The sequence below is a fragment of the Pagrus major genome, chromosome 22, assembly GCF_040436345.1.
Source record: "Pagrus major chromosome 22, Pma_NU_1.0".
Lineage (NCBI taxonomy): Eukaryota > Metazoa > Chordata > Actinopteri > Spariformes > Sparidae > Pagrus > Pagrus major.
The window spans coordinates 11896443-11920073 of NC_133236.1; the positions used below are offsets into that span (position 1 = coordinate 11896443).

Consider the following 23631-nt stretch of genomic DNA (forward strand, 5'->3'; position numbering starts at 1 on the left):
ATATATTATATATATATATATATATATATATATATATATATATATATATATATATATATATATATATATATATATATATATATATATATATATATATATATATATATATATATATATATATATATATATATATATATATATATATATATATATATATATATATATATATATATATATATATATATATATATATATATATATATATATATAAAATATATATATATATATATATATATATAAAATATATATATATATATATATATATAAAAATATATATATATATATATATATAAAAATATATATATATATATATATATAAAAATATATATATATATATATATATAAAAATATATATATATATATATAAAAATATATATATATATATAAAAATATATATATATATATATAAATATATATATATATATATATATATATATATATATATATATATATATATATATCAGCTTAAAATCTTATACCCCATATTTTTCACAGGTGTTTGAAACAGTTTATACAAAATTCCAGTGTTTTACCTTTGCGCTTCCTCACTTTGATGGGGAAGAGCTTTCTCCCATTGGCATAGATGAGGAGTTTCCCCAGGACACACAGCGAGTGGACAAAGAAGGCATATTCAAGCTCTTTTCCTGTATAAACACTCCTCTGGGCTGAACCTGAAACAACAACAAAAAATAAAAATGTAAAACTTGAACTTTCCGGACTTTTACATTTCAAGTTCCCATGAGAACCAAAAAACTGTTGTTAGTAATAACAGATGTTAGATGGAGAAAAGCTCAGAATAGCTGATTGCAAAGGGCTGATTGTAAAGGGAAAAAAATACATGTATTTTTCTATCCAGTGGCCAACTCATTGGATGAAACTTTTGAAATGTTGCAAAATATAGATCAAAATTCAGAGGGGTTGAAGTAGCATGCATGGCCAAAAATAACATCCACAAGAGAAAGCTAAAGAACTGATTAGTATCTGAAAAGACTATCATGATTTCAGTTGAATATGAAAACAAACAATTGAACTTTACCTTTCAATACTGTAATATGCTAATTACTATTCTTAAAACCATTATGAATGTGACATTTCTTATCCAAAGCTTTTGTCATAGAATGAGATTGAAAATGAAAAAGAAGCCTGTGGCAACCTTGCAGCACCTCAGGGGTGCAGAAGCTCAAAAAAAAGCACAAAAGCTCTTCTTTTATGAGTGTATCAGTGACGCTGGAGTCTGTGTATCTCCACTCATCCAGGACAAGGTCAAAATGTTCAGCCTCGACGAGCCAGCTGGCTCATAGGAGATAACACAGACATTCCCTCACACCCCATCTCCCACTGTAGTCACTCTCATTTATTGAATGATCACAATTTAATGTGCACTTGTATCTGTGGCATTTTAGCATAAATATACAGAACAATTAAAGCTAATTCTGCAAATTTAAACAAACAATCACTGGGAGACTGTAAAGGGATTAATGGGAAATGTGGCCTAAATTTTGAGAAATTTGGGGATCTAATACTAATCATCAATCAACAACATATATTTAGTCACGCCTTTCACTGAGTGTTCATTATTCTCTCCATTACCCACTACACTTTTTCCGTTTTATCTTTTGTTTTTTCTTGTATTATTCTCATTTCTTCTTTTTCTTCTTTGACTGCTCTCTACTTTCTCTGCATTCCTCTGTTTTAATGACAGCAGAAACAGCATGTGCACATTAACAAAACTGAATAAATGATGACTGCAAGTCTAGGTGAAATACATTTAACACCCACAGGCTTCAAATGAAGCATTAATTTCTCATTAAGCTTTCACAGTAGTTCAGACTGAGTGTATTATTTTTTGGGGTTGCTTCACAGGACACATTAAATCAGCATTACTGCAAATGTGCTGATGTTTACCACACAGAGTGAAGATTGGTATTCAGATGTGCCTGAGAGAGTACATAAACCTGTTGTAAAAATCAGGACTTTATGGGATGTTTTGCTTACTAGAGTTCTGCGGCTCAGCTGACCCGGTATCAGTGGTTTCATCTGTGAAACTTTCACAGGATTCACTGTAGTGGATGCACTGCTGAAGGGCTGCTACCATCTGAAAAAAATTAAAGGATTAAACTAGTGCATGTTATTGAAGTTGCTGCAAACCTCTGACTGGCCGAATTAATTGACAACTTCTAATCTCTTGTGCAAATCTGGATGCAGCTATGAGCAGGCCAAAAACATCAGGCTTACTGAGGAATTCATTCAGAATGTCAATGCAACCTCTTCTTATTGAACCTCTTAATGAAGAGTTTTAGGACAAGAACCATTCGTCTTAATCTAAATCAGAGCACCTGAGGGAATTTCAATGCACTGCAATGAAAGAGTAGTTAAGGCTTATAGTGTTGTAATTGTTATTGACATTTACTTTAGTGAAAGTTTCTGGGGTGATTCCACAGTAATCCTTTCTAAAGTCAGAGTGAGAGTTTAGAGGGAAGTTGAGGATCAAACAATCGATCAAAGTGTCAATGTGACACTCAACTCTTGTGCCCCTTTGTCTCAAAGAATCCTCTGCTCTGTTTGGCTGTGTGAATTACACATATCCCACAAATACACCACAAAGAAATGGTCATGAAATAAGAATTTCACTGTAGGCATCTGTTAAATGGAACCAATCTTTTGGGGAAACATCACCCTTCTCAACACCTGTTTGTATTCTCACCATATATCTTGTTGCAGTTATGGCAGGAACTCGACGAGCAAATTCAGCTTCTCGAAATGCAAAAAGTAGCTGGGAATTAGGGCTGCAACTAACAATTATTACCATTAAAAATGTATCTGATAATCGATTAAGTAGTCGATTAGTCATTTAGTCTATAAAATGTCAACAAGATTGTAAAAAATTCTCATCACAATTTCCAGAGTCCAAAGTGACGTCTTCAAATTGCTTCTTTTTTTCAACCAACAGTCGAAAACCCAAACACTCTTCACTTACTGTCAGAAATGACACAGAAAATCTGCAAATCCTTCCATTTATGAAGCTGGAACCAACAAATGTTTTGCTTGAACATGACTGAAACTATTAAAAGGTTTAACAAAATTGTTTTTTAAAAAAAAATCTTTCACTGTGACTGAATTTGGACATTTTTAGTTCTACAGGCCTGCAAGCATAACTGAGTTTGTTCCTAGCTTTCCCAAGTTCATGCAGAGTTTTGTCTTTCCTGAATATACTTGACAGTCCAACAGTTTCTGTTGCCGAAATGAGATTCTTGGTTTGAATGCCTTCCGGAGAGACTTTTCATACTTGTTCAGTTGCTTTATTTCTTTATGGTGCCTGACCTCTCAGAAGTACAAAAGAGCTAGTGAGAGATATTGATTACTGAGTGAATCACTCACCAGAGACTTGTATTTTCTCTCCAGGAGTCTGAGAACCACAGTCCTGCTGTAGTATCCATGCTGAGATGATAGAGAAATAAAGAATAGAATATATGAGATGGAGTACAACATGAACAAGAGAGGAAGACATATTAAGCAACACAGAACTCACACAAATCAAAATCATTTGTTCATCTGTGATACACACCATCCACTTTTTAAACCAGGTGGCTTTAATATCCAGTAAGGCCAGTAGGTAAATGGGTTCAAGTGCTTTCTCTGTCCCAGGTGAGGCTGAGGCATGTTCATGATGGAAGGACAGCAAGGAGAATGTGCTCTCTATCACTTCCTCCATATACCTAGAGCAGGGTGGAAAGAAGAGCAAAACAAATTTACTGAATGTAAACCATCATTCTAGATATAGTAAAGAGAAGTCACACGTGGGACACAGTTACATCATACTTGCTATAAACTGCTGTGTGCTGGTCTAAAGCCTTTTTATGATGCACCAAATGTCATAATTAAGTCAGTTGCATCTGAGACCGCGAGTGAGGTGAGACCTGCCTTTCCTGACCCACATATTGGTATAAAAACTCACTTCTCAGGGTGGCGGATCCAAAAGGTTGTCACCTCCTTTTGAAAGTCGTTCATCAGTCGAATCTGAAGCAGGATGGACGGAGAGAAAGAGAGCGCTATAATGTGTTTGTATGGTGATACACTTTAAATAGTGTAAAATAAAAAGATGCTGAACCTGTTTGAGAAGACGACTGATCTCAGGTCTGTTGATGTCGATGGCAGATGAGCCAGTCGGAAAGCTCGGTTTGTGAGACTGAATACTTGACTCCACACTTTTAGCTGCACATAAAAACGCAAAATACAAATATTACAAATATGCAAGATAATATTGGTAGCCATATACATAATGCAGCATAAACAGTACACAATATATTTACAGTGTGCAAAGTAATAATAATGAAGCCAAAACCTTGATTGTACAACTTGATATATTCCTAATGAAAACTGTTCACATTAAGGCCTGTGAACTTTTCATTTAGTATAAAATAATTCCAATAATGTCGGTGAATTCACCTCCCTTTTATTGCGGTGGGAGCGGAGAGTTGGATAACTGATGAACTTTGTACATAAAACCAAAACTACAGAATCTGCATGGCCAGATAATACAAACAATAAGTGGGAAACATGTATTTTCCTCATGTAAGATTATAAATAAAGAGGAGGTAGAGTAATCCTAAAAATGTTTTATTTAGTTCAAACATGAAGCTGCTGGACATGACTGGCCTACCCAAGCTGGTGTAGATCTCTCGTGTCACATTCAGTGGAGAGGAGGAAAAGCTTTTAGCAATGAACTGCAGCACATTATCCTGATGGAGTGAAGATATCAGCATAAACACACACACACACACACACACACACACACACACACACACACACACACACACACACACACACACACACACACACACACAATCATATATATAATCAATCTATCATACCTACATTTTAAATGATTAAAAAACAATTCAGTATAATGGGAGGAAATTAAACAAGATTGTAAATCATGAGGGACTACAGTGTTATCTTGTTTTCTCCTAAATTAAGCCGGTGTGGCAGGATTGTGTGTAATTGCAAGTGTTTTGTGTTTGTTATTATTAATTACAAAGCCTGTAATTATTCATTAAGATTACATTATTATAATTACATTTTAGTACATGAATTAAATGCGAGTTTGCAGGACACTGATTCCTGAGTAGGAAAGGCTGCTCAGGACTCACGCTGAGGTCGAGATCGGTCAGAGCTGTACAGAGGTTCCTGCCCAGGCTGCTCCAGCTCTCACAGCTCAGCACGTCAGACGGAGGAGCACAGCAGAGGGCCTGAAGAGCCTCCCAACGCACCTTCACACAGAGTTACATTACTTCACCTGAACGACTGTCACATTTAAATCTATGACAGTGTTTTCACATGTGTAAGTAAGCCTTTCTACCTCTTTGGGTCTGCTGGAGTCAAGTTTTTCTGCCAAAGCTTGCAGCTGCTCTTGTCTGATGAATGCATAACTCTGGAAAGGGAAATGGAGATGAAACAAAGAACATTACAATCCACCATAAACTGACATTTGAAAAGAGCTCTCATTGTTTGATGGCAGCACGGCAGATGTTTCAGGGGTCATGGGTGCACCAACATTAATTTTACCATGGAAGGGATCAATTACATAAGGAGACTGAGACACAATCTTGGCCCTTTACACGCTTCATCAACAGGAATAAAGCAAATACAACCATTTACTGCCTTCAGAGTTTAAGTACTGTATCTCTGACCTGGTTGAAGGAGGAGTCACTGTCAGAGCAGTTGTCAGTGTAGTGGCTGTTGGACTGACTGTGCTGCTTCTCTCTGTGCATCTCCTCCTTCCTCATCTGGTCCTCCTCAAATTTGTTGATTAAAGACTCCACCACCATGATCATGGTGTTCTTCAAGGTCTGCATCATCTGCTGGTACCTGCCACAGAAACAAGTAGATAGGTGTATTCTTAATGTCACCTAAACCCTTTGCGTGATAACTCATGTGTCACTGTCTGCTCTGTGACTATATGCCGTGTGTAATTCAACAGAAATCCAACTTTTTTGTTGTTTTTTTAGGGGGAAGTTTGCTGTTGTTTTTGTTATTGCAAAGACTTTCCTAGTAAGGTAAAAGATAAAATTCCCTACCAACTGTCTGTAATCCCAATGTGGGGTAATACCAAAAACTTTCAAATTTGGAAATACAGGAGAGAAAAATATTGTAAATGGCTCAGCCAACAGCTAAAACTATATCAATGTCATCATTACCTGAACATAACCACAATTCTATACTTGGAATTTTGAGTGAAAAGAAAGAAGGTATAAAATACAATCAAAGTTATCAATAATTAATCCATGTTCCTATCCTTATCCTGAAAATAAAAGAACACTAAGTGTAGAGCAAGTTGAACAAAATGTACAGACTAACATTGAAATGACCATTTATACAAAACTGAACAAACAAAACTCATAGTTACACTCACTCATCCGAGTCTCTGGTCCTCCGGGTGACAGCGTGGATCAGGGTGTCGTGACCTGAGCCTATTGCATGTTGTCCATCTCTGGTCAAGCTCTTGGTCTCTTCTTCCACCACAGTCCCCAGTGAACTCTCCACATACTGACGGAGGTACTTGACAAACTCATAACTGCAAAGAGAGCATTGACGGAATAAAACCAATTGTTAAATAAATCTGTAAATCTGTTGCATACCGACATGACAACAATAACATATTAATCAATAAGGGACCATCAAAAGAGGAACATTATTGTTTTGTCTTTGCTAAAATGTGCAACTCGACTTATAAACTTATGGTTTATCTTGAACAAGGACAGCCTACTACTAGAAAAAAGGTAGCACTAGCACATTTCAGTGAATGATGACCAGTTGAACAGAAATTATTTCATTAGACAGTTTTATGGGGGTCCACTGCCACAATATTCAAGTCTGACAGACTTACTTATGGAAGTTCTTGTCAGTCTCTTCCAGGTGAAGGAGGATTTCTTCAGCACATTCGGTTGACGGAGCACCTGAGATCCTGTCGTTGATGCTTCTCAGAAGCTGCTTAAGCAAAGACTGCAACTCCACCTCGTCTTCAACGGACAACTGTGACATCTCTACAGCTGGATAGAAAAGAGTGACTGGTTTAATAGGTTTAAAATCTGCTTATGTATGGTGGTAAAGGGCCAAGTCACCAGGGTTTGACAGAAAAGCTAAGTTCAGAAAGGAGGACGTGTATTTGAGTTCTCGCAAAATATTGTAAACATAAATATAAAATGATCAATATCTTTTTCTAACAAAAAGGTAGAAGGTAAAAACATCACCCTCAAACAAATGTAAAAAGAGTACAGAAAAAGCAGAGTTCAAACATCCTCAGCTATGAGGATGCTGCATTGACTTTAATCAGTTTCCATGTTCAGCACAGGGTTGTAAAGATGCATCGAAGTTTTGGTTGTGCGTTTTTCAGAATCAGTCAGTCACGTGCCAGTCAATTAATCACCAACAGGTGTGACAACCCTCTGGTACACTAGCTGTTCTCTAGAGAAAATGGAGTATTTCATGACAAACATTATACACAGCTGTTTCCTCTAAAATATACAAATAAAAATCCAACAGCAACAATTAATAGACCTATGCTGTACACTCAAAGGAGCTACATGATATTTATGTCTTTACCTAGAAGCCAAAACCAGTTCATTGCTTGCCTCTGGTTAGCTTGTCGCTGCTAGGTGCAACAGTGTAACACAGCTAGCTAACGTTAGCTAAAGGCAAAACTGGCTAATTTTAAATAAAACCGCTGCTGAACGAAAACCAAAAATGTCCCCGCTGCACAGACTAAACACCCAAAATAAAAAACATCGTGTGTAGTGCATTTCAAAACAGTCACCTTGTTTCTGGACTTGTAAAATCTTTTCATCCAGATATCATTTCAGGAGCAATTGACAGCGGCTGCTGCGTCTCTATGGAAACGGCCACTTAGCGTGAACTGCGGTGCATTGTGGGATCGAAAGGAACCATGCGCTGCCTTACCAAAACGTCGGAAATTTAGGTATTACACGTAAAACATGGATAATGAAAAGAACTAAAGGTAAAATATGACAAGAAAAGTAAAGACATTAGATCTGTCATTCGTCTACAGCAAAAGTTCAACAATATCCACTGTCAAACTTCTTTACAGTAATACTTTTAAACTGAAAAACTTACCGACGGTTTTTCTTAATATTTATGAACGCAGCACCAGTGAAGTACGCTGTCACGTGACTCAATGTTTTGCTCGGGTGCTACACAGGAGACATCTCTGCCGGCTGAAACGTCTGTCAAACCTGATAGTTTGATCATATATTTACTATGTAGGAACAGCGACATATTCTGTTCACACGCCTGACTCACTAGTTAACATTACGTTTTAGAAATCACAACGTTAAATCTACTGAATAAGGCTTTTAGCTAGCAAGCTAGCATCAGCAACTATGGCGGCAGTTGACAGCTTTCAGTTTTTGTACAGAGAAATTTCTCGATCATGCAGCTTTTACTTTGAAACCCTGGCCCTGGTGGGGGCTCTTTACACCGCCAGCAAGGTAATAATCCTGCTGAGAGACTGCTGCACGCTGGTCAGGGTGCATTTCCTTCCAAGAATGATCCCGACCAAGAGCCTGACCCAGAGATTTGGTGACTGGGCTGTCATTTATGGTAAGGATGCAGCAGGAGATCACAGCAGAAACAATGAGAGTGCATCATGCTGTAGATCTGTATGTCAGTAGAGTCAGTAGAGTCATCAATTTAAAACTAGGGCTGCATTCATTAGTCTCAAAGATTCAAGTCAATTAATGTTGTAATGGATAAACAGAAAAAAAATGAAAAAACAATCAGTTAATCATTGAAGTTACATTTTGCTGATTTAAAATAGTAAAATTTGACATTTGATGTTATTGTAAAATTAAATATATTTTGGTATTCAACTGTTGGTCTCACAAAACAAGAAATCAGAACATTTTATCTTGGGTTTTGTCAAATTACAAGGAGCTATTGTGTACTCTTTTTCTGACACTTTGTAGATAAAATGATTAATCTTTAAATCAAGACAAAAACTGGTAGATTAACATTGTTGCAACCATAAATATGGCACACTGCACTGAGATTTGAGTGTCACAGTGACTTAATAATGTAAATTTGACAGCTAATGTCTTTAAATAAATTATATTACATTTTTAAATTATACTTTTGATTAATTTATAAATTATTTGGTTCATGTAATATAAAAAAAATAGTGATAAATAATGCCCGGGATGTTTTGAGATTGCTTGTTTTACTCAACCAACAGTCTAAGCTCAAAGATATTCATTTTAAAATCAGACAAAACACAGTAAAGCTTCTTTTTCTTTCACATTTGAGAAGCTATGACCAGCAAATGTTTGTCAGTTTTCCCTCATAAATGATAGTTACATGAGCTGATAACACTTATTGCTGTTTAAAGGTCCCATATTATGCTCCTTTTCAGGTTCGTATATTCATTTTAGGTGTCTACTAGAAAATATTTGCATGCTTTAATGTTAAAAAGACACATTGTCTTTCTCATACTGTCCACTGCTGTCTGTAGGCTCCGTTCTAGTGCCAGGCTCTTAAAGGCCCACCTCCTTTAATAGCACAGTCTGCTATGATTGGTCAGTTCTCACAGGTCTGAGCAGGCACCGCCCACCATGCTTTCCCAATCAGCTCTGCTGGTAATTTTTGCAACCATGGCCATGCTGAGGGCGGTGACTGTATAGTTATGAACTCACAAATTAATGGAAGTTCTTACAGCTCGTTTTAAGATGCAGTTACTGTATACAGGCTGTGTGCATTTCTCCATGGGTTGAGTATTGTGCTACTTTCAAGTATTTATATAGCACCTAGATAAAAAAAAGACATGAAAATCTCACTTTCTACAATATGGGACCTTTAATTTCTTATCAATCAACTAATCAGCCTATAATTTCAGCAAGAGGTCATAGACTGACTCTCAGTGATATATCCTCATTCCTTTCTTGCATGATGTTCATTAAAAAAATATTGTCCTCTCTCCTGTCAGGTGCATCAGAGCCTGTGGCCAAGGCCTATGCAGAGGAGCTGGCCAGGCACGGTATCAGCATCATCTTTGTCACTAAGGACCACACCTCTGTCAGAGACACCGCTGCATCCCTCTCACAAAGCTACGGAGTGGAAACTGTCATTATCCTGGCTGACTTCTCTTTGGACCAGGCAGCCAGCAAGCCCATCAAAGAAGCCCTGAGGGGTAAAGATATTGGCTTCCTGGTGAACTGTGTGGATGAGGCTTTGTCTTCCCCTCAGAGCCTGATTGAAATGCCTGAGCAGAGCCTGTTGGATTTAGTGAATAAGAACGTTGCGGTTGCTACTCTGATGTCCCGGTTGGTGCTGCCGGGGATGGTGGAGCGCAGCAGAGGAGCTGTAGTCAATATATCATCGGGTGCTTGCTGCAGGCCTCTCCCTGGAAGAGTGACACTCACCGCCGCCACTGTGAGACAAAACACTCAGTGTATCTGCCTCTTGTGCATTCATACACACCAAGATCCCTACCCTCTATTGTCTATTGTCACACACACTCAATAATCCTGTTTGCCTTTCTTCACCTGATATTTCAGGGTTACCTGGATCATTTCTCCAGAGCGCTTCACATGGAATACAGCGGCAGAGGGATCTTTGTCCAAAGTCTGATTCCTTTCCAGGTAGATTTCCTGATATGACCATTAACGAGTAGACCCTTTTTATTGTGCCGACCAAAATGTGTTAAGCACTGAAAGCTGCCTTCAAATGCTCGTCAAATTCATAATCTTGTCTACTCATTCTGTGATTAGATAGTTCCTGATTTAGAATAACATTTTGACAATTACAGACTTTTTAATTTATATAAAGTTCTTGTACAGCTGCTTGTATTGAAGATAGGTTGCTGTTTTTCTACACGATATCATCGTGATTTGAATATCTGAGGGAATTTAACTGTCAGCCACACAAAACTAGAAATCTGAAATGACCATTCTTGTTCGGCTGCTTGTAGTATTTAGCCAACATTTAAGAACTTTGTTTTTTGTTTAGGTTTCGCCTTGGTATGGCGTCTGGACATTAAAACATCCCCAGTTTCAACATTTGACTTTGGTTGCTTTTCTTAAAATGAAAAATAAGTAAGATTTAATGCTAAGCTCACAGTTACCAATGACAGGGAAAATGTTTTTCTATGGGTCCTTTTTTCTCTCTGTGTGGGTATCTTCAAAGTGAGTTCTCACATTTTACTGTTATTCTTGTCAGTTCTTGATATACAGTATGTGTGTATGTGTAACCAGATAGCTTCAAGTGAGCAACAACCATCATCATCATCGTCAGCTTCATCAAAACAGGGCTGGTTTGCACCAAAGCCAGAGGTTTACGCTCGCCACGCCATCTCCACCCTGGGCGTCTCTAATAGGACCACAGGCTACTGGCCTCACACACTTCAGGTCAGCACAAAATAAGTCAAGTTGTAATACTGCATTAAGATTATTACATTTTTTGTGATCAGGAGTGTATTACTGTTGTTGATCTGTTTCTCTCTGCTGTTTTTCCTCACAGTATGGGCTGATGAGATGTATTCCAGAGTGGATTTGGGTTCTTGGATCTCGTGTGTTCATCAGTTTAAGCTAAGAGCTGACTTCACCTCCATTCATCAAGACTTAACCCATTTACTGGATCTTCTTGTTGCTGGTGTCATGTGGAGTGTAACTTCTTCTGCCATTGGTTTAAATTTGTTCAACTCTAAAAAGCTCTGTTGTGGTTGGTGGTTAAATTTGATTTTCCTATGTTGATTTGGTATCAATTTCTAGAGAAGCTGCAGTAGAATTTGCTTGAAATATCGAATGACTATAGATGCATTACTCCCGAGTTACTGGACTATGGTCTGACAAATCTGTGACATCCTAAATTAACTATAGAAACCAGACAACCTGACGAGCCTCCACACTGTTTCAACCCTTTAAACTGTTGGACAAGAAATTATTTAAAATCAGCCGGGGGGCGGCCACCATCGACCATAAAGGCCTGGTTGATTAAATGTAAAACTGAATGTACAATTAATTTATTTTTCTATATATTTAAAAAAGTTGCACACTGAAAAACTAACTGTATAAAGTGCAGGTGAGATTCAGTAGAGAGCAATAATAAAGCAGTCTGAAACCAAAAAAATAAACACAATAAAAACATATGGAATTCAATATGACTTTAGGTAATACATTTAAATTTTCGATTTTTCATTTTTGACCTCTAAGATCTCTTTCCTGTGAAAAAGCTCTGATGGCCACTGAGTTTTGTTTCTGTGTGCCGAGATTTGACTTCCCAGTTCTTTCCGGTTAAACCTGCCTTTTACCAGCATTGACTAACCACACCTATATGGCACACATACAAGGAACGACATGCCAAAAGCCAAACCCAACATCATTTAAAGTTGGAGAGACGGACCGAAAGAAATGTAGAATTCATTTTTCTGAACTTAGTAGTATTTTAGTAAGCAAAAGTTACAATATGCAACACTAAATAAAGTGTCATTTAAGCGGAATTTTGCAATAACACCACTCAATCCAGATCTAAGAAACATGTTAATTGAAGCTGGGAGGGGTAAAAATTTAACTCAAACTCTTTATTGTGACCAAAGCAAGTATAAATCTGAAGTTATTCCTGCAATCTGAATGTAACTTTAGCTTACCAGTAGGGTATTATACCCTCTAAAAAAATGTGTGTTTGCAGCATATTAGTGTGTGGTGGTGAATGAGGAATGATAGCTTTCGGTGGATGTGGATGAAGATTCAAGCATCTCCAGGAGTGAATTTGAAATGCGCTGAAGATTGAGATTGTGATGTTTAGTTTGATTGAGAACTTACACTTGAGCTACATTTAGTGTGTGTGGATATTGCTCTAAAAGAAGTATTTATATAAAAAATGTTAACAGATTCAGACATATTGTGTTGAGTGATTGCTTAAACATAAAGTACAGTATATAATAATGTTGACTTAAATATGATATGTGTCATCAAAGCACATAATTACACCAATAAAACTCCTTCATTCCTGCACTGTCCTGTATTCATTTTTCATCATAAATGTCAAAGTGTGTCTTTGAAGATTAGTCCTTTATCTGACTGGTTAGCTTTCCAGCATATACAGTATGTGAACTGTTGACTGATTTATATGCTGAAGGCCACAAACGCTTTGTTTTTCTCTTTAAACGTCGGGTTGGTGTAAATCATTTACATCCGCAAACAGACACTACGCTGGCTGCCAGAGTTTACCCTGTGACCCCCTCAGGTCAGCCGGGTCAGAGACTGTTTGTAAACCTCATGGACACACGTGAGGTGCAGTCTGCTGTGTATACACAAGGTGCAGCGTGAAACATGGCTGTTTTTGGGAGGATTAAAACACAAAATCAGAATCTTTCAATATAATTAGGACGTAAATATCATCTACTGACATATTGTCTAATACAACAACGAGTCAGGTAAAAAAAATTTGGGAATTGTCAACATATTATATAGATAGATAGATATTTTGTTTGTCATATGAAGTGCTACAAATTAATAAATGAAAGAAATATGACAACACACTTGATAATGTACATCTATATAACTCATTTTGATGCAAATATTGTAGCCTAAAGTACCTTATAAATGAAAAGAATCAAGAAAAACATCTGGAGTAGAATGAAAAATAACTACAAAATGAAACAAATGCAGAATGCCATCAGCAATGGCAATACAATTATATTCTCAACAGAACACAAATGAAAAGACTGGACTCAAAGTTTAATAGAAACAGGATGTCGTGAAATGCTGCTTGGAAATCGCTCACATTGGTTGTCTCCTGAATATAATTGGGACTGGTCTTCCACTATCTGGGAAAATAGTCACACAGTAGAAAAACACTACAATGGAGAAGGTACAGATGGGTGAAAAACGACATCCAACAGAGTGTCTTTGTAGTGTGGACAAATAAACCTGATGAAGCACAAATCACAAAAAACGCTGTTTGCTTGTCCACTTGTAGAAAATGTTAAAATAAGCAGCAGGAAGTGGAAAAAAAACTTCAAATGCTCCAAAAAATGATTACAAAGATGTCAAAGGTCCCAACATTTAATTCACATCACTTTCATCAAACCTTTTATAGATCTCTCTTGACCTGTGTGGAAGCATCTGCATTTGTTTCCCCACTCAGTTATTCAGCTTTTCCCTTTATTTTTTCACCCATCTGTATATACGGACGGTAGTTGAGGACAGTCGATGTAACAGCAAGTCATGGGTTTGAAGTCTGCCCTGCTCTCTGTCCACTGTCAAATTAAGCAAAATTGCTGCAGAAATAGAATACGAATAACAAAACAAGGCTTCTCCAACCTCTCACATTCTGTGTTAAGGCTGGAGCCTCGTTGTTTTGGGAGTAACAGGTTGGTGTCTTTGGTGACGTGAAAGGAACGATAAAAAGAACAGCTGCTTCTTCGCTCTCTCCCATCCTCGTCCTCCTGAGACATCACTCTCTTCATACTCCATTTTTCTCTGTGGAATCGTTCAACCGGTAAGCTGAATTTTAAAAATACCCTATCCCATCTGATTTGTCCTATCAGAAAAGGTTACTGAGATTGTAATGTACATAAAATGGGACAAAATGAATATTTATGGAATAATTTGAAATATGTTGATGTCATACAATATTTGTTCCATGCACAATCTGAAAAAGGATTTATACGTAATTTGTACATAGACATGTGAATGCACACCATTACTAGAGGCTCAAAAAGTGGAACTAAGAAGTGATACGGCAGTAATATCATGTAGTAAAATAATTACATTCTCAAACCAAAATGAGAAATAAAAAAATGTGACTGTACCCACATGATTTGTATAAAATTAAACTTTGTAATAGCTGCCAAACAGTCAAACTCTTGTTTCAAAATGTGAGACTTTTAAGAGAATGCTTTACAACATATTATTCTTATTAAACCAACAGAAAAAAAAAAGCCTCATGAAAGAATTATAAAAGATCGATAAATTCTGTGCAACAGTTATGTAAAAGAAACCTCAGGAATTGAACATTTTTTGAAAACTTACACTATAAACTGTTTCAGTGGCTGAGCTCACTGCGATGGTGGGTATCAACCAAGGTTAAGGTCTTGGTTTAAGCAGATAAGTGTGTTTTGGAGACTTGTAATCAGCAGCCGTTGCTTCTGTCAACAAACTGACAAGGCTACAAGAAATGATAAAGAATTTAGCCTTGTTAAAGAGTCTGTCTGTTCTGACTTTACAGCTGCAATGACGTCTGTTTCACCTCGTATAACTACCAATAACATTGTTTATACTGTACTTCTTAAAGAAAAAAAAATTCAAAACCTTCTGAGATTATTGTATTAGACCGTTTTGGGTTCATAATGAAGTCATGTAGTACTCCTCAGTGCACCATTCAAGCTGCTGTTCCTGAGCTGTGGTGTTGAATAATGGGCAGAACATTTTTAGCAGAATATTATGATGTCACAGTGCATTTCACCTCTGACCTTTTGGATCCTAACTACATAATTTTATCCCATTAGACATTTGTGTAAAATGTAATCTTAATTTTCATTTGTATTTTTGAGTCATGGCTAAAAATGTGTTTTGTGAGGTCACAGTAACTTTGACCTCTGACCTTTGGCCACAAAATAATCAGTTCATCCTTGAGTCCAAGTGGACAATTATACCAAATTTGAAGAAATTCCCTTAAAGCGTTTCTGAGATATCATGTTCACAAGAATGGGTCGCCATGGGGTAACAACGACCTTGACCTTTGACCTTAGGCCATCAAAATCTAACCAGCTCATCCTTCAGTCCAAGTGAACACTACCAAATTTAAAGAAATCCGCCGGTGCTAATGCATAAAAACTCAAAAGCAATATCATCTTTCAGAAATCATGACCCGGTTACTGACCCAGTTCAAACGGTGCAGAGCATCTAGTCATGGAGACAGGCTTGTGCTGATAATGTAAACATGAATGGCATCCTCCTTGGCTGAGCTGTGACGCCTCTCGTCCATGATGCTTCCTTCAGCGCAGTGATACTTACAGACTTCTAACAAGAAGGTCCGTGGATTATCTTGAGTAGCTAGCCAAAACTCTGCAACTCACACCAAAACAATCTAGATGGATAAATAGCACTTCAGGTAAGAGGAAAAATATGAATTTTGGATTTTGAGTTGAACTGTCCCTTTAATACACAGAAAGCAGGACAACTGGCGACTGAAATGGGCGAATGGGATGTGCTGGCACGCCTGCTGGATAAAGTGCAGACCCACTCAACGGTGATCGGCAAGGTCTGGCTCACCACACTGTTTGTCTTCCGCATCCTGGTCCTGAGCGCGGGCGCCGATAAGGTCTGGGCTACTCACCATTTAAAACAAACGAACATAGAATGTACGGGGAGAAAATGTGCTAGAATTAGAGTATAGCTTGAAAAATACCAATGTGATTAGGAATGTCTCAAAACTCCAAGAAATGCCAGCACATGAGTCAAACATTGTCCCAACTAAACTTTAAACTCTCTAAAGTTTGAGTATTATGTGTCATCTCTTCTATCGTCTCATTCTAGGTGTGGGGCGATGAGCAATCCGACTTTGTCTGTAACACCCAGCAGCCGGGCTGTGAAAACGTCTGCTATGACCTCGCCTTTCCCATCTCTCACGTTCGCTTCTGGTTCCTTCAGATTATTGCTGTGGCCACTCCAAAGCTGCTTTACCTCGGTCACGTCCTTCATGTGATCCACACTGAGAAGAAGGTGTGTCACTGCAGAGGGTGTAGTGGTAAATGCTTAATTTGTCAGGCATGCCACACCTGTAGAAGCCTGTTACTATATCCTGCTGTGTTAGGTTTGATTGCTGTGATTATTTCTGCTCTTATTCCTAATTTTTCCATTTATCTGTACTACATTTTGTCCTTGCTCCTGCAACACCTGAATTTCCTCCTTTGAAAGTGAAACCTGAGGAGAATTATTGCTTTTCTCTTATTTTTAGCTCACATATTTACTGTATGGTTTACTCAAATTAGAAAGATGTGGAGTAACTAGCAGCTAAAGACAAAGATATTTGTCAAAGGTTTAATGGAGACCGAGCCAAAACTAGAAGAAGAGTGAATGTTGGACTTGTGTTATATATTTTGCCAGAACAGAAAATGAATGCTAATATTTTTCTGTGTCTGTTGTATGTAAAATAGTTTGCTCACATGTTATCTCTAACCACATTGTCAGCTGACTGTGTATCTGTCAGTTTTCCCCCTAGTGGCCAAAGAGTGATTAATGCAGCTTTAAAGCAATACTTACTACCCAAAACTAACTCCTCGTTGACTTAAAAGGTCCAGCCAGTAGGTAACAAAGTAAATCACTATCGGAAGTTTTCATATCAGATATATTTATGAATTTAAAAAAACTTTAAAAAAAACAAAAAACTGCCACCTTAATCAACTAGTCCACTGATCAATATATGCTCATATTGCCCATATATTGTATATTATACTCAGATAAATAAATAAATAATAATAAATATGCCAGGGAGCTCAGTGGAATTAAAAAAATAGATAATGTTAATAAATAGTTTGATCAAATCAATAAAAACATCTACTACATCTACATCTATTTTTAGAAGATGAAGCTTTCTGTAGGGTGTGTTGAGAGTTCACTGATATTTTTTTGCCAAAATGTGGCTGAAAATACAACTTCTGGTGCTTAGAAGTTTCAAGGAGGGGAGATGGCGCCACACGCAAGTGTTTTGGCGAAACAGTGTGGAATCAAATGAGTCCATATCTCATAAATTCCTGAACTAAAAACTTCTGAAAGTCAGGTTTAAGGCCTCTTTCACCCAATCTCTGAACCTATCGGCCATCGTCTGATGACGACTTATCCTCTGGGAGCACTGAGCATTGCTTTGGGGCTCACAGTGTAGCCTGTGAACATCCTGATAACAGGTATTTAGTCAATTACTTGGGCTACAAACGGACTTCAAACGGAAACCAAAACACTTCCATCACCAAAATCATGTCCCCTGCCTACAGATTTTACATTCATATGACAATATCTTTATATAGAAAAAATATCTTTCTATTAACTTTCAGCTTTTCAAGCTGCAAGTGTTTTTTTAAACGTCTAACTCTGTTTTTTTGTGTTCTTCCAAGATGAAGGAGAGGATAAAGAAGCAGGCCGAGTTGGATGACCAGGCCAGTCTGTTCCTGAGGAGAGCCTTCAAAGTTCCCAAGTACACCAAGAGCACTGGCAAGATCAGTATCCGAGGCGTGCTCCTTCGCAGTTATGTCCTCCATCTTATGGCTAAGATTGTCCTGGAAGTCTTGTTCATCGTTGGTCAGTACTTTCTTTATGGTTTCACCCTCCACACTCGCTATGTCTGCTCCCGCTCACCTTGCCCTCACAAGGTGGACTGCTTCCTGTCCAGGCCGACAGAGAAGTCGGTCATCATCTGGTTCATGTTGGTGGCGGCAGTTGTCTCCCTCATCCTCAGCGTGGTTGAGCTGTTCTATCTGATTGTGAAAGCGGTGAAGGAGTGCATGGCGAGGAGGCAGGACTACACCGTGACCCCGGTGACACCACCACTTTCAGGGAGGAAAGCTTTTAAAAGCTGCGACGAGATGATCCAGAATTGTGTCAACCTGGAGCTGGAGCTCCAAGGACGAAAGTTGGGGGTGAACGGGGTCACAGGCGGGGTCAACGAGGCCGCTAAGAATGTATCACCTGAGAACAACAACATAGGGGAGGTACACATCTGAAGTGTGGAGGACGTGATAGGTTGAACGTGTCCAATTTTCCTGCGTTCCCGTATTTGTGTGCTTTGGCTGTGGGTGGGAAGGGATGTGTTTGTGCAGTAAATAAAGGAGAAGGGAGGGGAGTAACCAGCTTCTGTAAACACAACTCAGTCACAGGCAAAATGTGACCAAAATAACCAAACATGTTTTCCTGCAGTGTTCAGACCCATCATTTTAGATTTTTTTTTTTTTATAGATTTTGCTAAGGGTACTTTTTGTAAGGATTTCAGATAATGTTGTTGCAATTTTATTCAATAAACTTCTCATATTGTGGTTCACGTTGGTGCTTTTATTAATGTCTCCAATTTCCCAGCATTGCTACGAACAACTATGACAAACTACGGTTACACCCCGCCTTTCCAAAACCCCGCTGTTCCGAAAATAGACTTCCATTCTTGGTAATGGCGGGGTTTCCCATTTTTTCTAAAGACCCCGCTATTCTGAAAAGGCTATTGGGGAACCCCTGACCCTAACCCTATTGGGAAGTAATTGGAACTTGAAAGTCGGATTCGGAACAGCGGTGTTTTGGAGTGGGGGTGTTTCGGAATGGAAGGCCGTCCCCACAAACTACATCCACTTTTCACTTTCAAGTGTTGCTCCTGGCATTGTGTGCCTACATTGGCATCCACACATGACTGGTCCTCGGACGACTGTTGCTTCGAGTTGGCATCCACAGTGAAAATCTTTTGTTTATTTTCTTGTGGACAGGTCAGAACACACTACTCTAGCTCTGGTTTTTAAAAATGGCGGTCAAAAGCAGTTTTAGTTGGTCCTTGGTCACGATAACCTCGACCCTAGCACCTGTGTTCTTTGTTCTAGACCAGCAAAGTGTCGGTGCTGCTCTGGCATCGAATGCAAAGAACTGGTTCCAGACTAGGATCATATTTCGTGGAGGGGGACGGCCTTCCATTCCGAAACACCCCCACTCCGAAACGCCGCTGTTCCGAATCCGACTTTCAAGTTCCAATTACTTCCCAATAGGGTTAGGGTTAGGGTCAGGGGTTCCCCAATAGCCTTTTCGGAATAGCAGGGTCTTTAGAAAAAATGGGAAACCCTGCCATTACGAAGAATGGAAGTCTATTTTCGGAACAGCGGGGTTTCGGAAAGGCGGGGTGTAACCTTTGTGGAGAAATTGTTTTCTGGTTTTCCTGCTTTGTCCCACAGCTGATCTGCATCAACTCTCTGGGATTTAAAGACTTACTTATTGTTGCACAATTAACCACTAACAGCTGGTAACTGTAGCTACTGTTAGCTAGTTAGCCCAGTTGACAGTGCAGCAAGCTGACTGCCCGGACCAGAATACAAAAAAAAATATAGCCCAGCAGCATATGTAAAGATCACTAATTAATAGTTTATATCTCAAATGATTATCCTGGACAAAAAAACAAAGTGTAAACATGTCAAACTCTACAGCTGGATTGAGAGTATTTCTCAATGTTTGTTTTATAGGTACAACTCATACTTTTAGCCGAGGGACAACACGGTGCACCAAACTTAAATTATGTATCTGAACATAAAAGTTCCACCACAATGGACTGTTTACTACTTATTAAGCAACGTTCAAGGCCATTTGACAGAGAAAGATTGTGATACTGAACACCTGTAAATCATTACACACCTGTCCTCTCAGTCTTTCTTCAACTTTTTTTTTGGCCCCTTTTGCTGACGGTTACAACGTGACATATAAGCCTGATGTGTGTTGCATAATGTGATCAGTACTGCTGTCCTCACCCACTACTCCAAGGTCCAACTTCTAAGTTAGTGATCTGTACCAGCCATAGACAGTCCTTTCTGATCAGGTCAAGAGGTAAGATGCAACGATCGTTGTTCTCTGCTACACATAACTGATCATTTGACAAATTTAAGAAATGTATTTTGTGAGTGACTGTGATTATTTGTAAAAACGACTGGAACAAATTAGTAATTTTTTCCTTTTATATATAAATATATATATATATTTTAAGAAAAGGGTGTTTGACATTGCCTCTTTTGTATAAACCTTATAATGGCATCAGATTGCTTCTCATGTATCACCTTTCAGTTTTTTACACAAGACACGTTTAATATGTTTATTGTATAATACAGATGTTTTTAAAAGTTAGTTCTACATGTGGAAAGTGCTATTTTTCTTACTTTTAAAAAAAAATTATTTTATTTCGATCCTACTTCTTCTACCTTGTCTTAGTAGTATAATACCATTGAGTTGTCTGTTTTTCTGTTCAAAATACTGATTAATGATTATTTTAAGAAAATATTGACCATCGAGCTCAGGGTTCATTGAGGTCTGAGATCCTCTTACTTCTCTGGTAGCCGGGCTCAAGAACATAAAAAAAATGACTTAACTAAATTTAGAAGAACAAAGAAAGCCTTCGTTCTAACAGCAGCATAGTGACTGAACACTAAGTTATGGTTAATGTTTTGGTTAATAATGTGTGGTTTTCAAGTTTTTTGCATGAATCTATTGTATTTCCTTTTTATCTTTTTATCACAGATCACTAACTGAACATCGGCAGTAAATATGGGAGACTTGGGATTCCTGTCAAAATTGCTGGACAAGGTCCAGGCCCACTCCACAGTCATCGGGAAGATCTGGATGAGCGTCCTCTTCCTGTTCAGGATCATGGTTCTGGGTGCGGGTGCAGAGAGCGTTTGGGGCGACGAGCAGTCAGGTTTCATCTGTAACACTCAACAACCTGGTTGTGAGAACGTCTGCTATGATTGGACCTTCCCCATTTCGCACATTCGCTTCTGGGTGCTGCAGATCATCTTCGTCTCCACGCCGACGCTGATCTACCTGGGCCACGCTATGCATGTCATCCACAAGGAGAACAAGATGAGGGAGCAGCTAGCGAGCCCAGGTGGCACCCGGCTGCTGAAAGTGCCCAAATACACAGACGAAAAGGGAAAGGTGAAGATCAAGGGGAACCTGCTGGGGAGCTACCTGACCCAGCTCGTGTTCAAGATCATCATCGAGGCGGCTTTCATTATAGGCCAGTACTACCTGTATGGCTTCATCATGGTCCCCATGTTCCCCTGCTCTAGAACGCCCTGTCCCTTCACAGTGGAGTGCTACATGTCCCGACCCACAGAGAAGACCATCTTCATCATCTTTATGCTGGTGGTGGCCTGCGTCTCCCTGGTCCTCAACTTCATCGAAATGTTCTACCTGGTCTGTACCAGGGTCCGATGTGGATCCAGGCCTCGCACCCACAAGATCACTTCACCGGAAAACCCTGCCAGCCTATTAGGTTCCAGGTGGCCGACTACAGAGGATTCGCTGAAGCAGAACAAGATTAACATGGAGATGGAGAGCAACCACAGTGTCGGTGGAAGTCTGGATGGGGCCAAAGACGAGAAACGACTCCTGAGTGGTCATTAAAAGATTTCATCTAAGAGACTGAACAGTTCTTACAATGTGGTGTACAAATCATAACAGAGCATCAAAGAAAAGTTGTATCATTGTGTAGTGAAGTGATATTATTTCTTTTTGGAATTCTACTGTATTTTGTATTCTTCAACTGGAAATCTAATAATGGAAAGCGTGCAATATTGATAATGTATTTATGTTCTTTGATACTCTCTTGTGAATCTTTAAGGGAGCAGAATTTTGTCTTTATTCCCAGTTATTGAATGCGTCTTATAAGTTATTCACATGTTCGTTATCTCAACCTTGAAATAATTCACTGAATGATGGTGATAATTGTGGTGAAGTTTGTTTCTACTGAATATGGTAGACATTTTTGTATGCTCCATTGTTTTCAATAAATGGTTAAAATTGGAAAAAGGCACTGTTTCATGAATATATGAATGATTTCTGGATCAAACAGTATAAGGCTGTAATCAATGACAATCGTTATTATTGATTAGTCTGGAGTTATTTTCTAAACTAAGTGATCAAATGTTCATCCAAATCCAAAGTGGTCAAAATTGGTCCGCCATACGGTTCAAGTTTGTTTAAAAAAAAAAAAATGTTGAGGGAGGTATAAATGCACTTTAAATATGTAGGATCCCTATTATTAATCATTTTTCATAGTCTGAGTATGGAGAGGAGAGTGACACTGTGCAATAGGTCAGTCAATTTAGGGAACTTCGGATCAAAATACCATTTTGCATCTTAAAAATACAATATAATACAATACAACACTACAATAAAACACAATACTATAACATACAAGACAAGACAATACAGTACAATACCATACTGTATGTGTTAGCTTTTGGCCCTTGGGCCATCAATAAATTTGGAGAAAGTGTGGGAGTCCCTGGACTATAAGATGTCAGAAAATTGTGGAAATTGTTCATCACAGCTTCCCAGAGCCCATGGTGACAATTTCAAATCCAGTCACTTGTCCAAAAGACATTCAATTTAATATTACAGAAGTAATATGAGAAAATGTGCAATGTGTATATATCTTCACATCTGAGAAGCTGAAACCTAAAAACAATGAATGGATAATCAAAATGGTTGCTGATTAATCGCCTGGTTAGTGACTCAACAATGAATCATTTCAACTTTGCAATAGTGTGCGTTATATCATTGGAATAGGGAGTGGTTGATACAGATTGGCAGATTAGAGCCACCACCACTAATTAAGAGTATCAGTAATCAGTTCATATGAGGCTAAGGACATTCATATGAGGTGAACAAATTAGACGGACCGAACCCAAACAAAGTGTAACTTATTAATAGGATCAAATAAAACATGCATAAAAACCACAAGAGCTACACAAAAACTCACGCGGACGTGCTTAACATATTTCAATTCAATACAAAATCCTTGTAACAAAAGCACTGCTTTGTGAAGCTTATAATATTAGATTTGCTCCATTTGTTCAGACTTGGTTCAAATCACACAGCCTGAACAACA

General features: G+C 38.3%; 4 protein-coding genes across 4 annotated transcripts in view; 3 read left to right on the plus strand and 1 right to left on the minus strand.

Moving 5' to 3' along the window:
* The window catches only part of tbc1d32 (TBC1 domain family, member 32), an 88818-nt gene extending 80948 nt beyond the window's left edge, over positions 1-7870 (minus strand). Inside the window, exons 1-13 of the mRNA XM_073492988.1 lie at positions 7814-7870; positions 6887-7049; positions 6413-6574; positions 5691-5868; positions 5360-5431; positions 5151-5270; positions 4661-4739; positions 4109-4212; positions 3956-4017; positions 3566-3716; positions 3379-3438; positions 1996-2095; positions 534-671 (exon numbers count right to left, since the gene is read on the minus strand). Of these exons, the coding sequence (XP_073349089.1) occupies positions 534-671; positions 1996-2095; positions 3379-3438; positions 3566-3716; positions 3956-4017; positions 4109-4212; positions 4661-4739; positions 5151-5270; positions 5360-5431; positions 5691-5868; positions 6413-6574; positions 6887-7041 (1381 nt within the window). The 5' untranslated portion in view covers positions 7042-7049; positions 7814-7870. The remainder of the gene's footprint in view (positions 1-533; positions 672-1995; positions 2096-3378; positions 3439-3565; positions 3717-3955; positions 4018-4108; positions 4213-4660; positions 4740-5150; positions 5271-5359; positions 5432-5690; positions 5869-6412; positions 6575-6886; positions 7050-7813) is intronic.
* Positions 7871-8181: 311 nt separating this feature from the next.
* Positions 8182-13019, plus strand: hsdl1 (hydroxysteroid dehydrogenase like 1). Its single transcript, XM_073492793.1, has 5 exons — positions 8182-8616; positions 9995-10440; positions 10566-10649; positions 11262-11414; positions 11527-13019. Exons 1-5 carry the CDS (start codon positions 8397-8399, stop codon positions 11596-11598), a joined length of 975 nt encoding a protein of 324 aa, XP_073348894.1. The 5' UTR covers positions 8182-8396; the 3' UTR covers positions 11599-13019.
* A 3184-nt stretch (positions 13020-16203) lies between these two features.
* On the plus strand, positions 16204-18727 carry gja11 (gap junction protein, alpha 11). Its single transcript, XM_073492941.1, has 3 exons — positions 16204-16332; positions 16548-16733; positions 18122-18727. The coding sequence occupies exons 1-3, from the start codon at positions 16204-16206 to the stop codon at positions 18725-18727; spliced, it is 921 nt and encodes a 306-aa protein (XP_073349042.1).
* Positions 18728-20478: 1751 nt separating this feature from the next.
* gja13.1 (gap junction protein alpha 13.1) lies at positions 20479-22547 on the plus strand. The gene is made up of 2 exons (XM_073492806.1): positions 20479-20570; positions 21255-22547. Exon 2 carries the CDS (start codon positions 21282-21284, stop codon positions 22140-22142), a length of 861 nt encoding a protein of 286 aa, XP_073348907.1. The 5' UTR covers positions 20479-20570; positions 21255-21281; the 3' UTR covers positions 22143-22547.
* The last annotated feature ends 1084 nt before the right edge of the window (positions 22548-23631 follow it).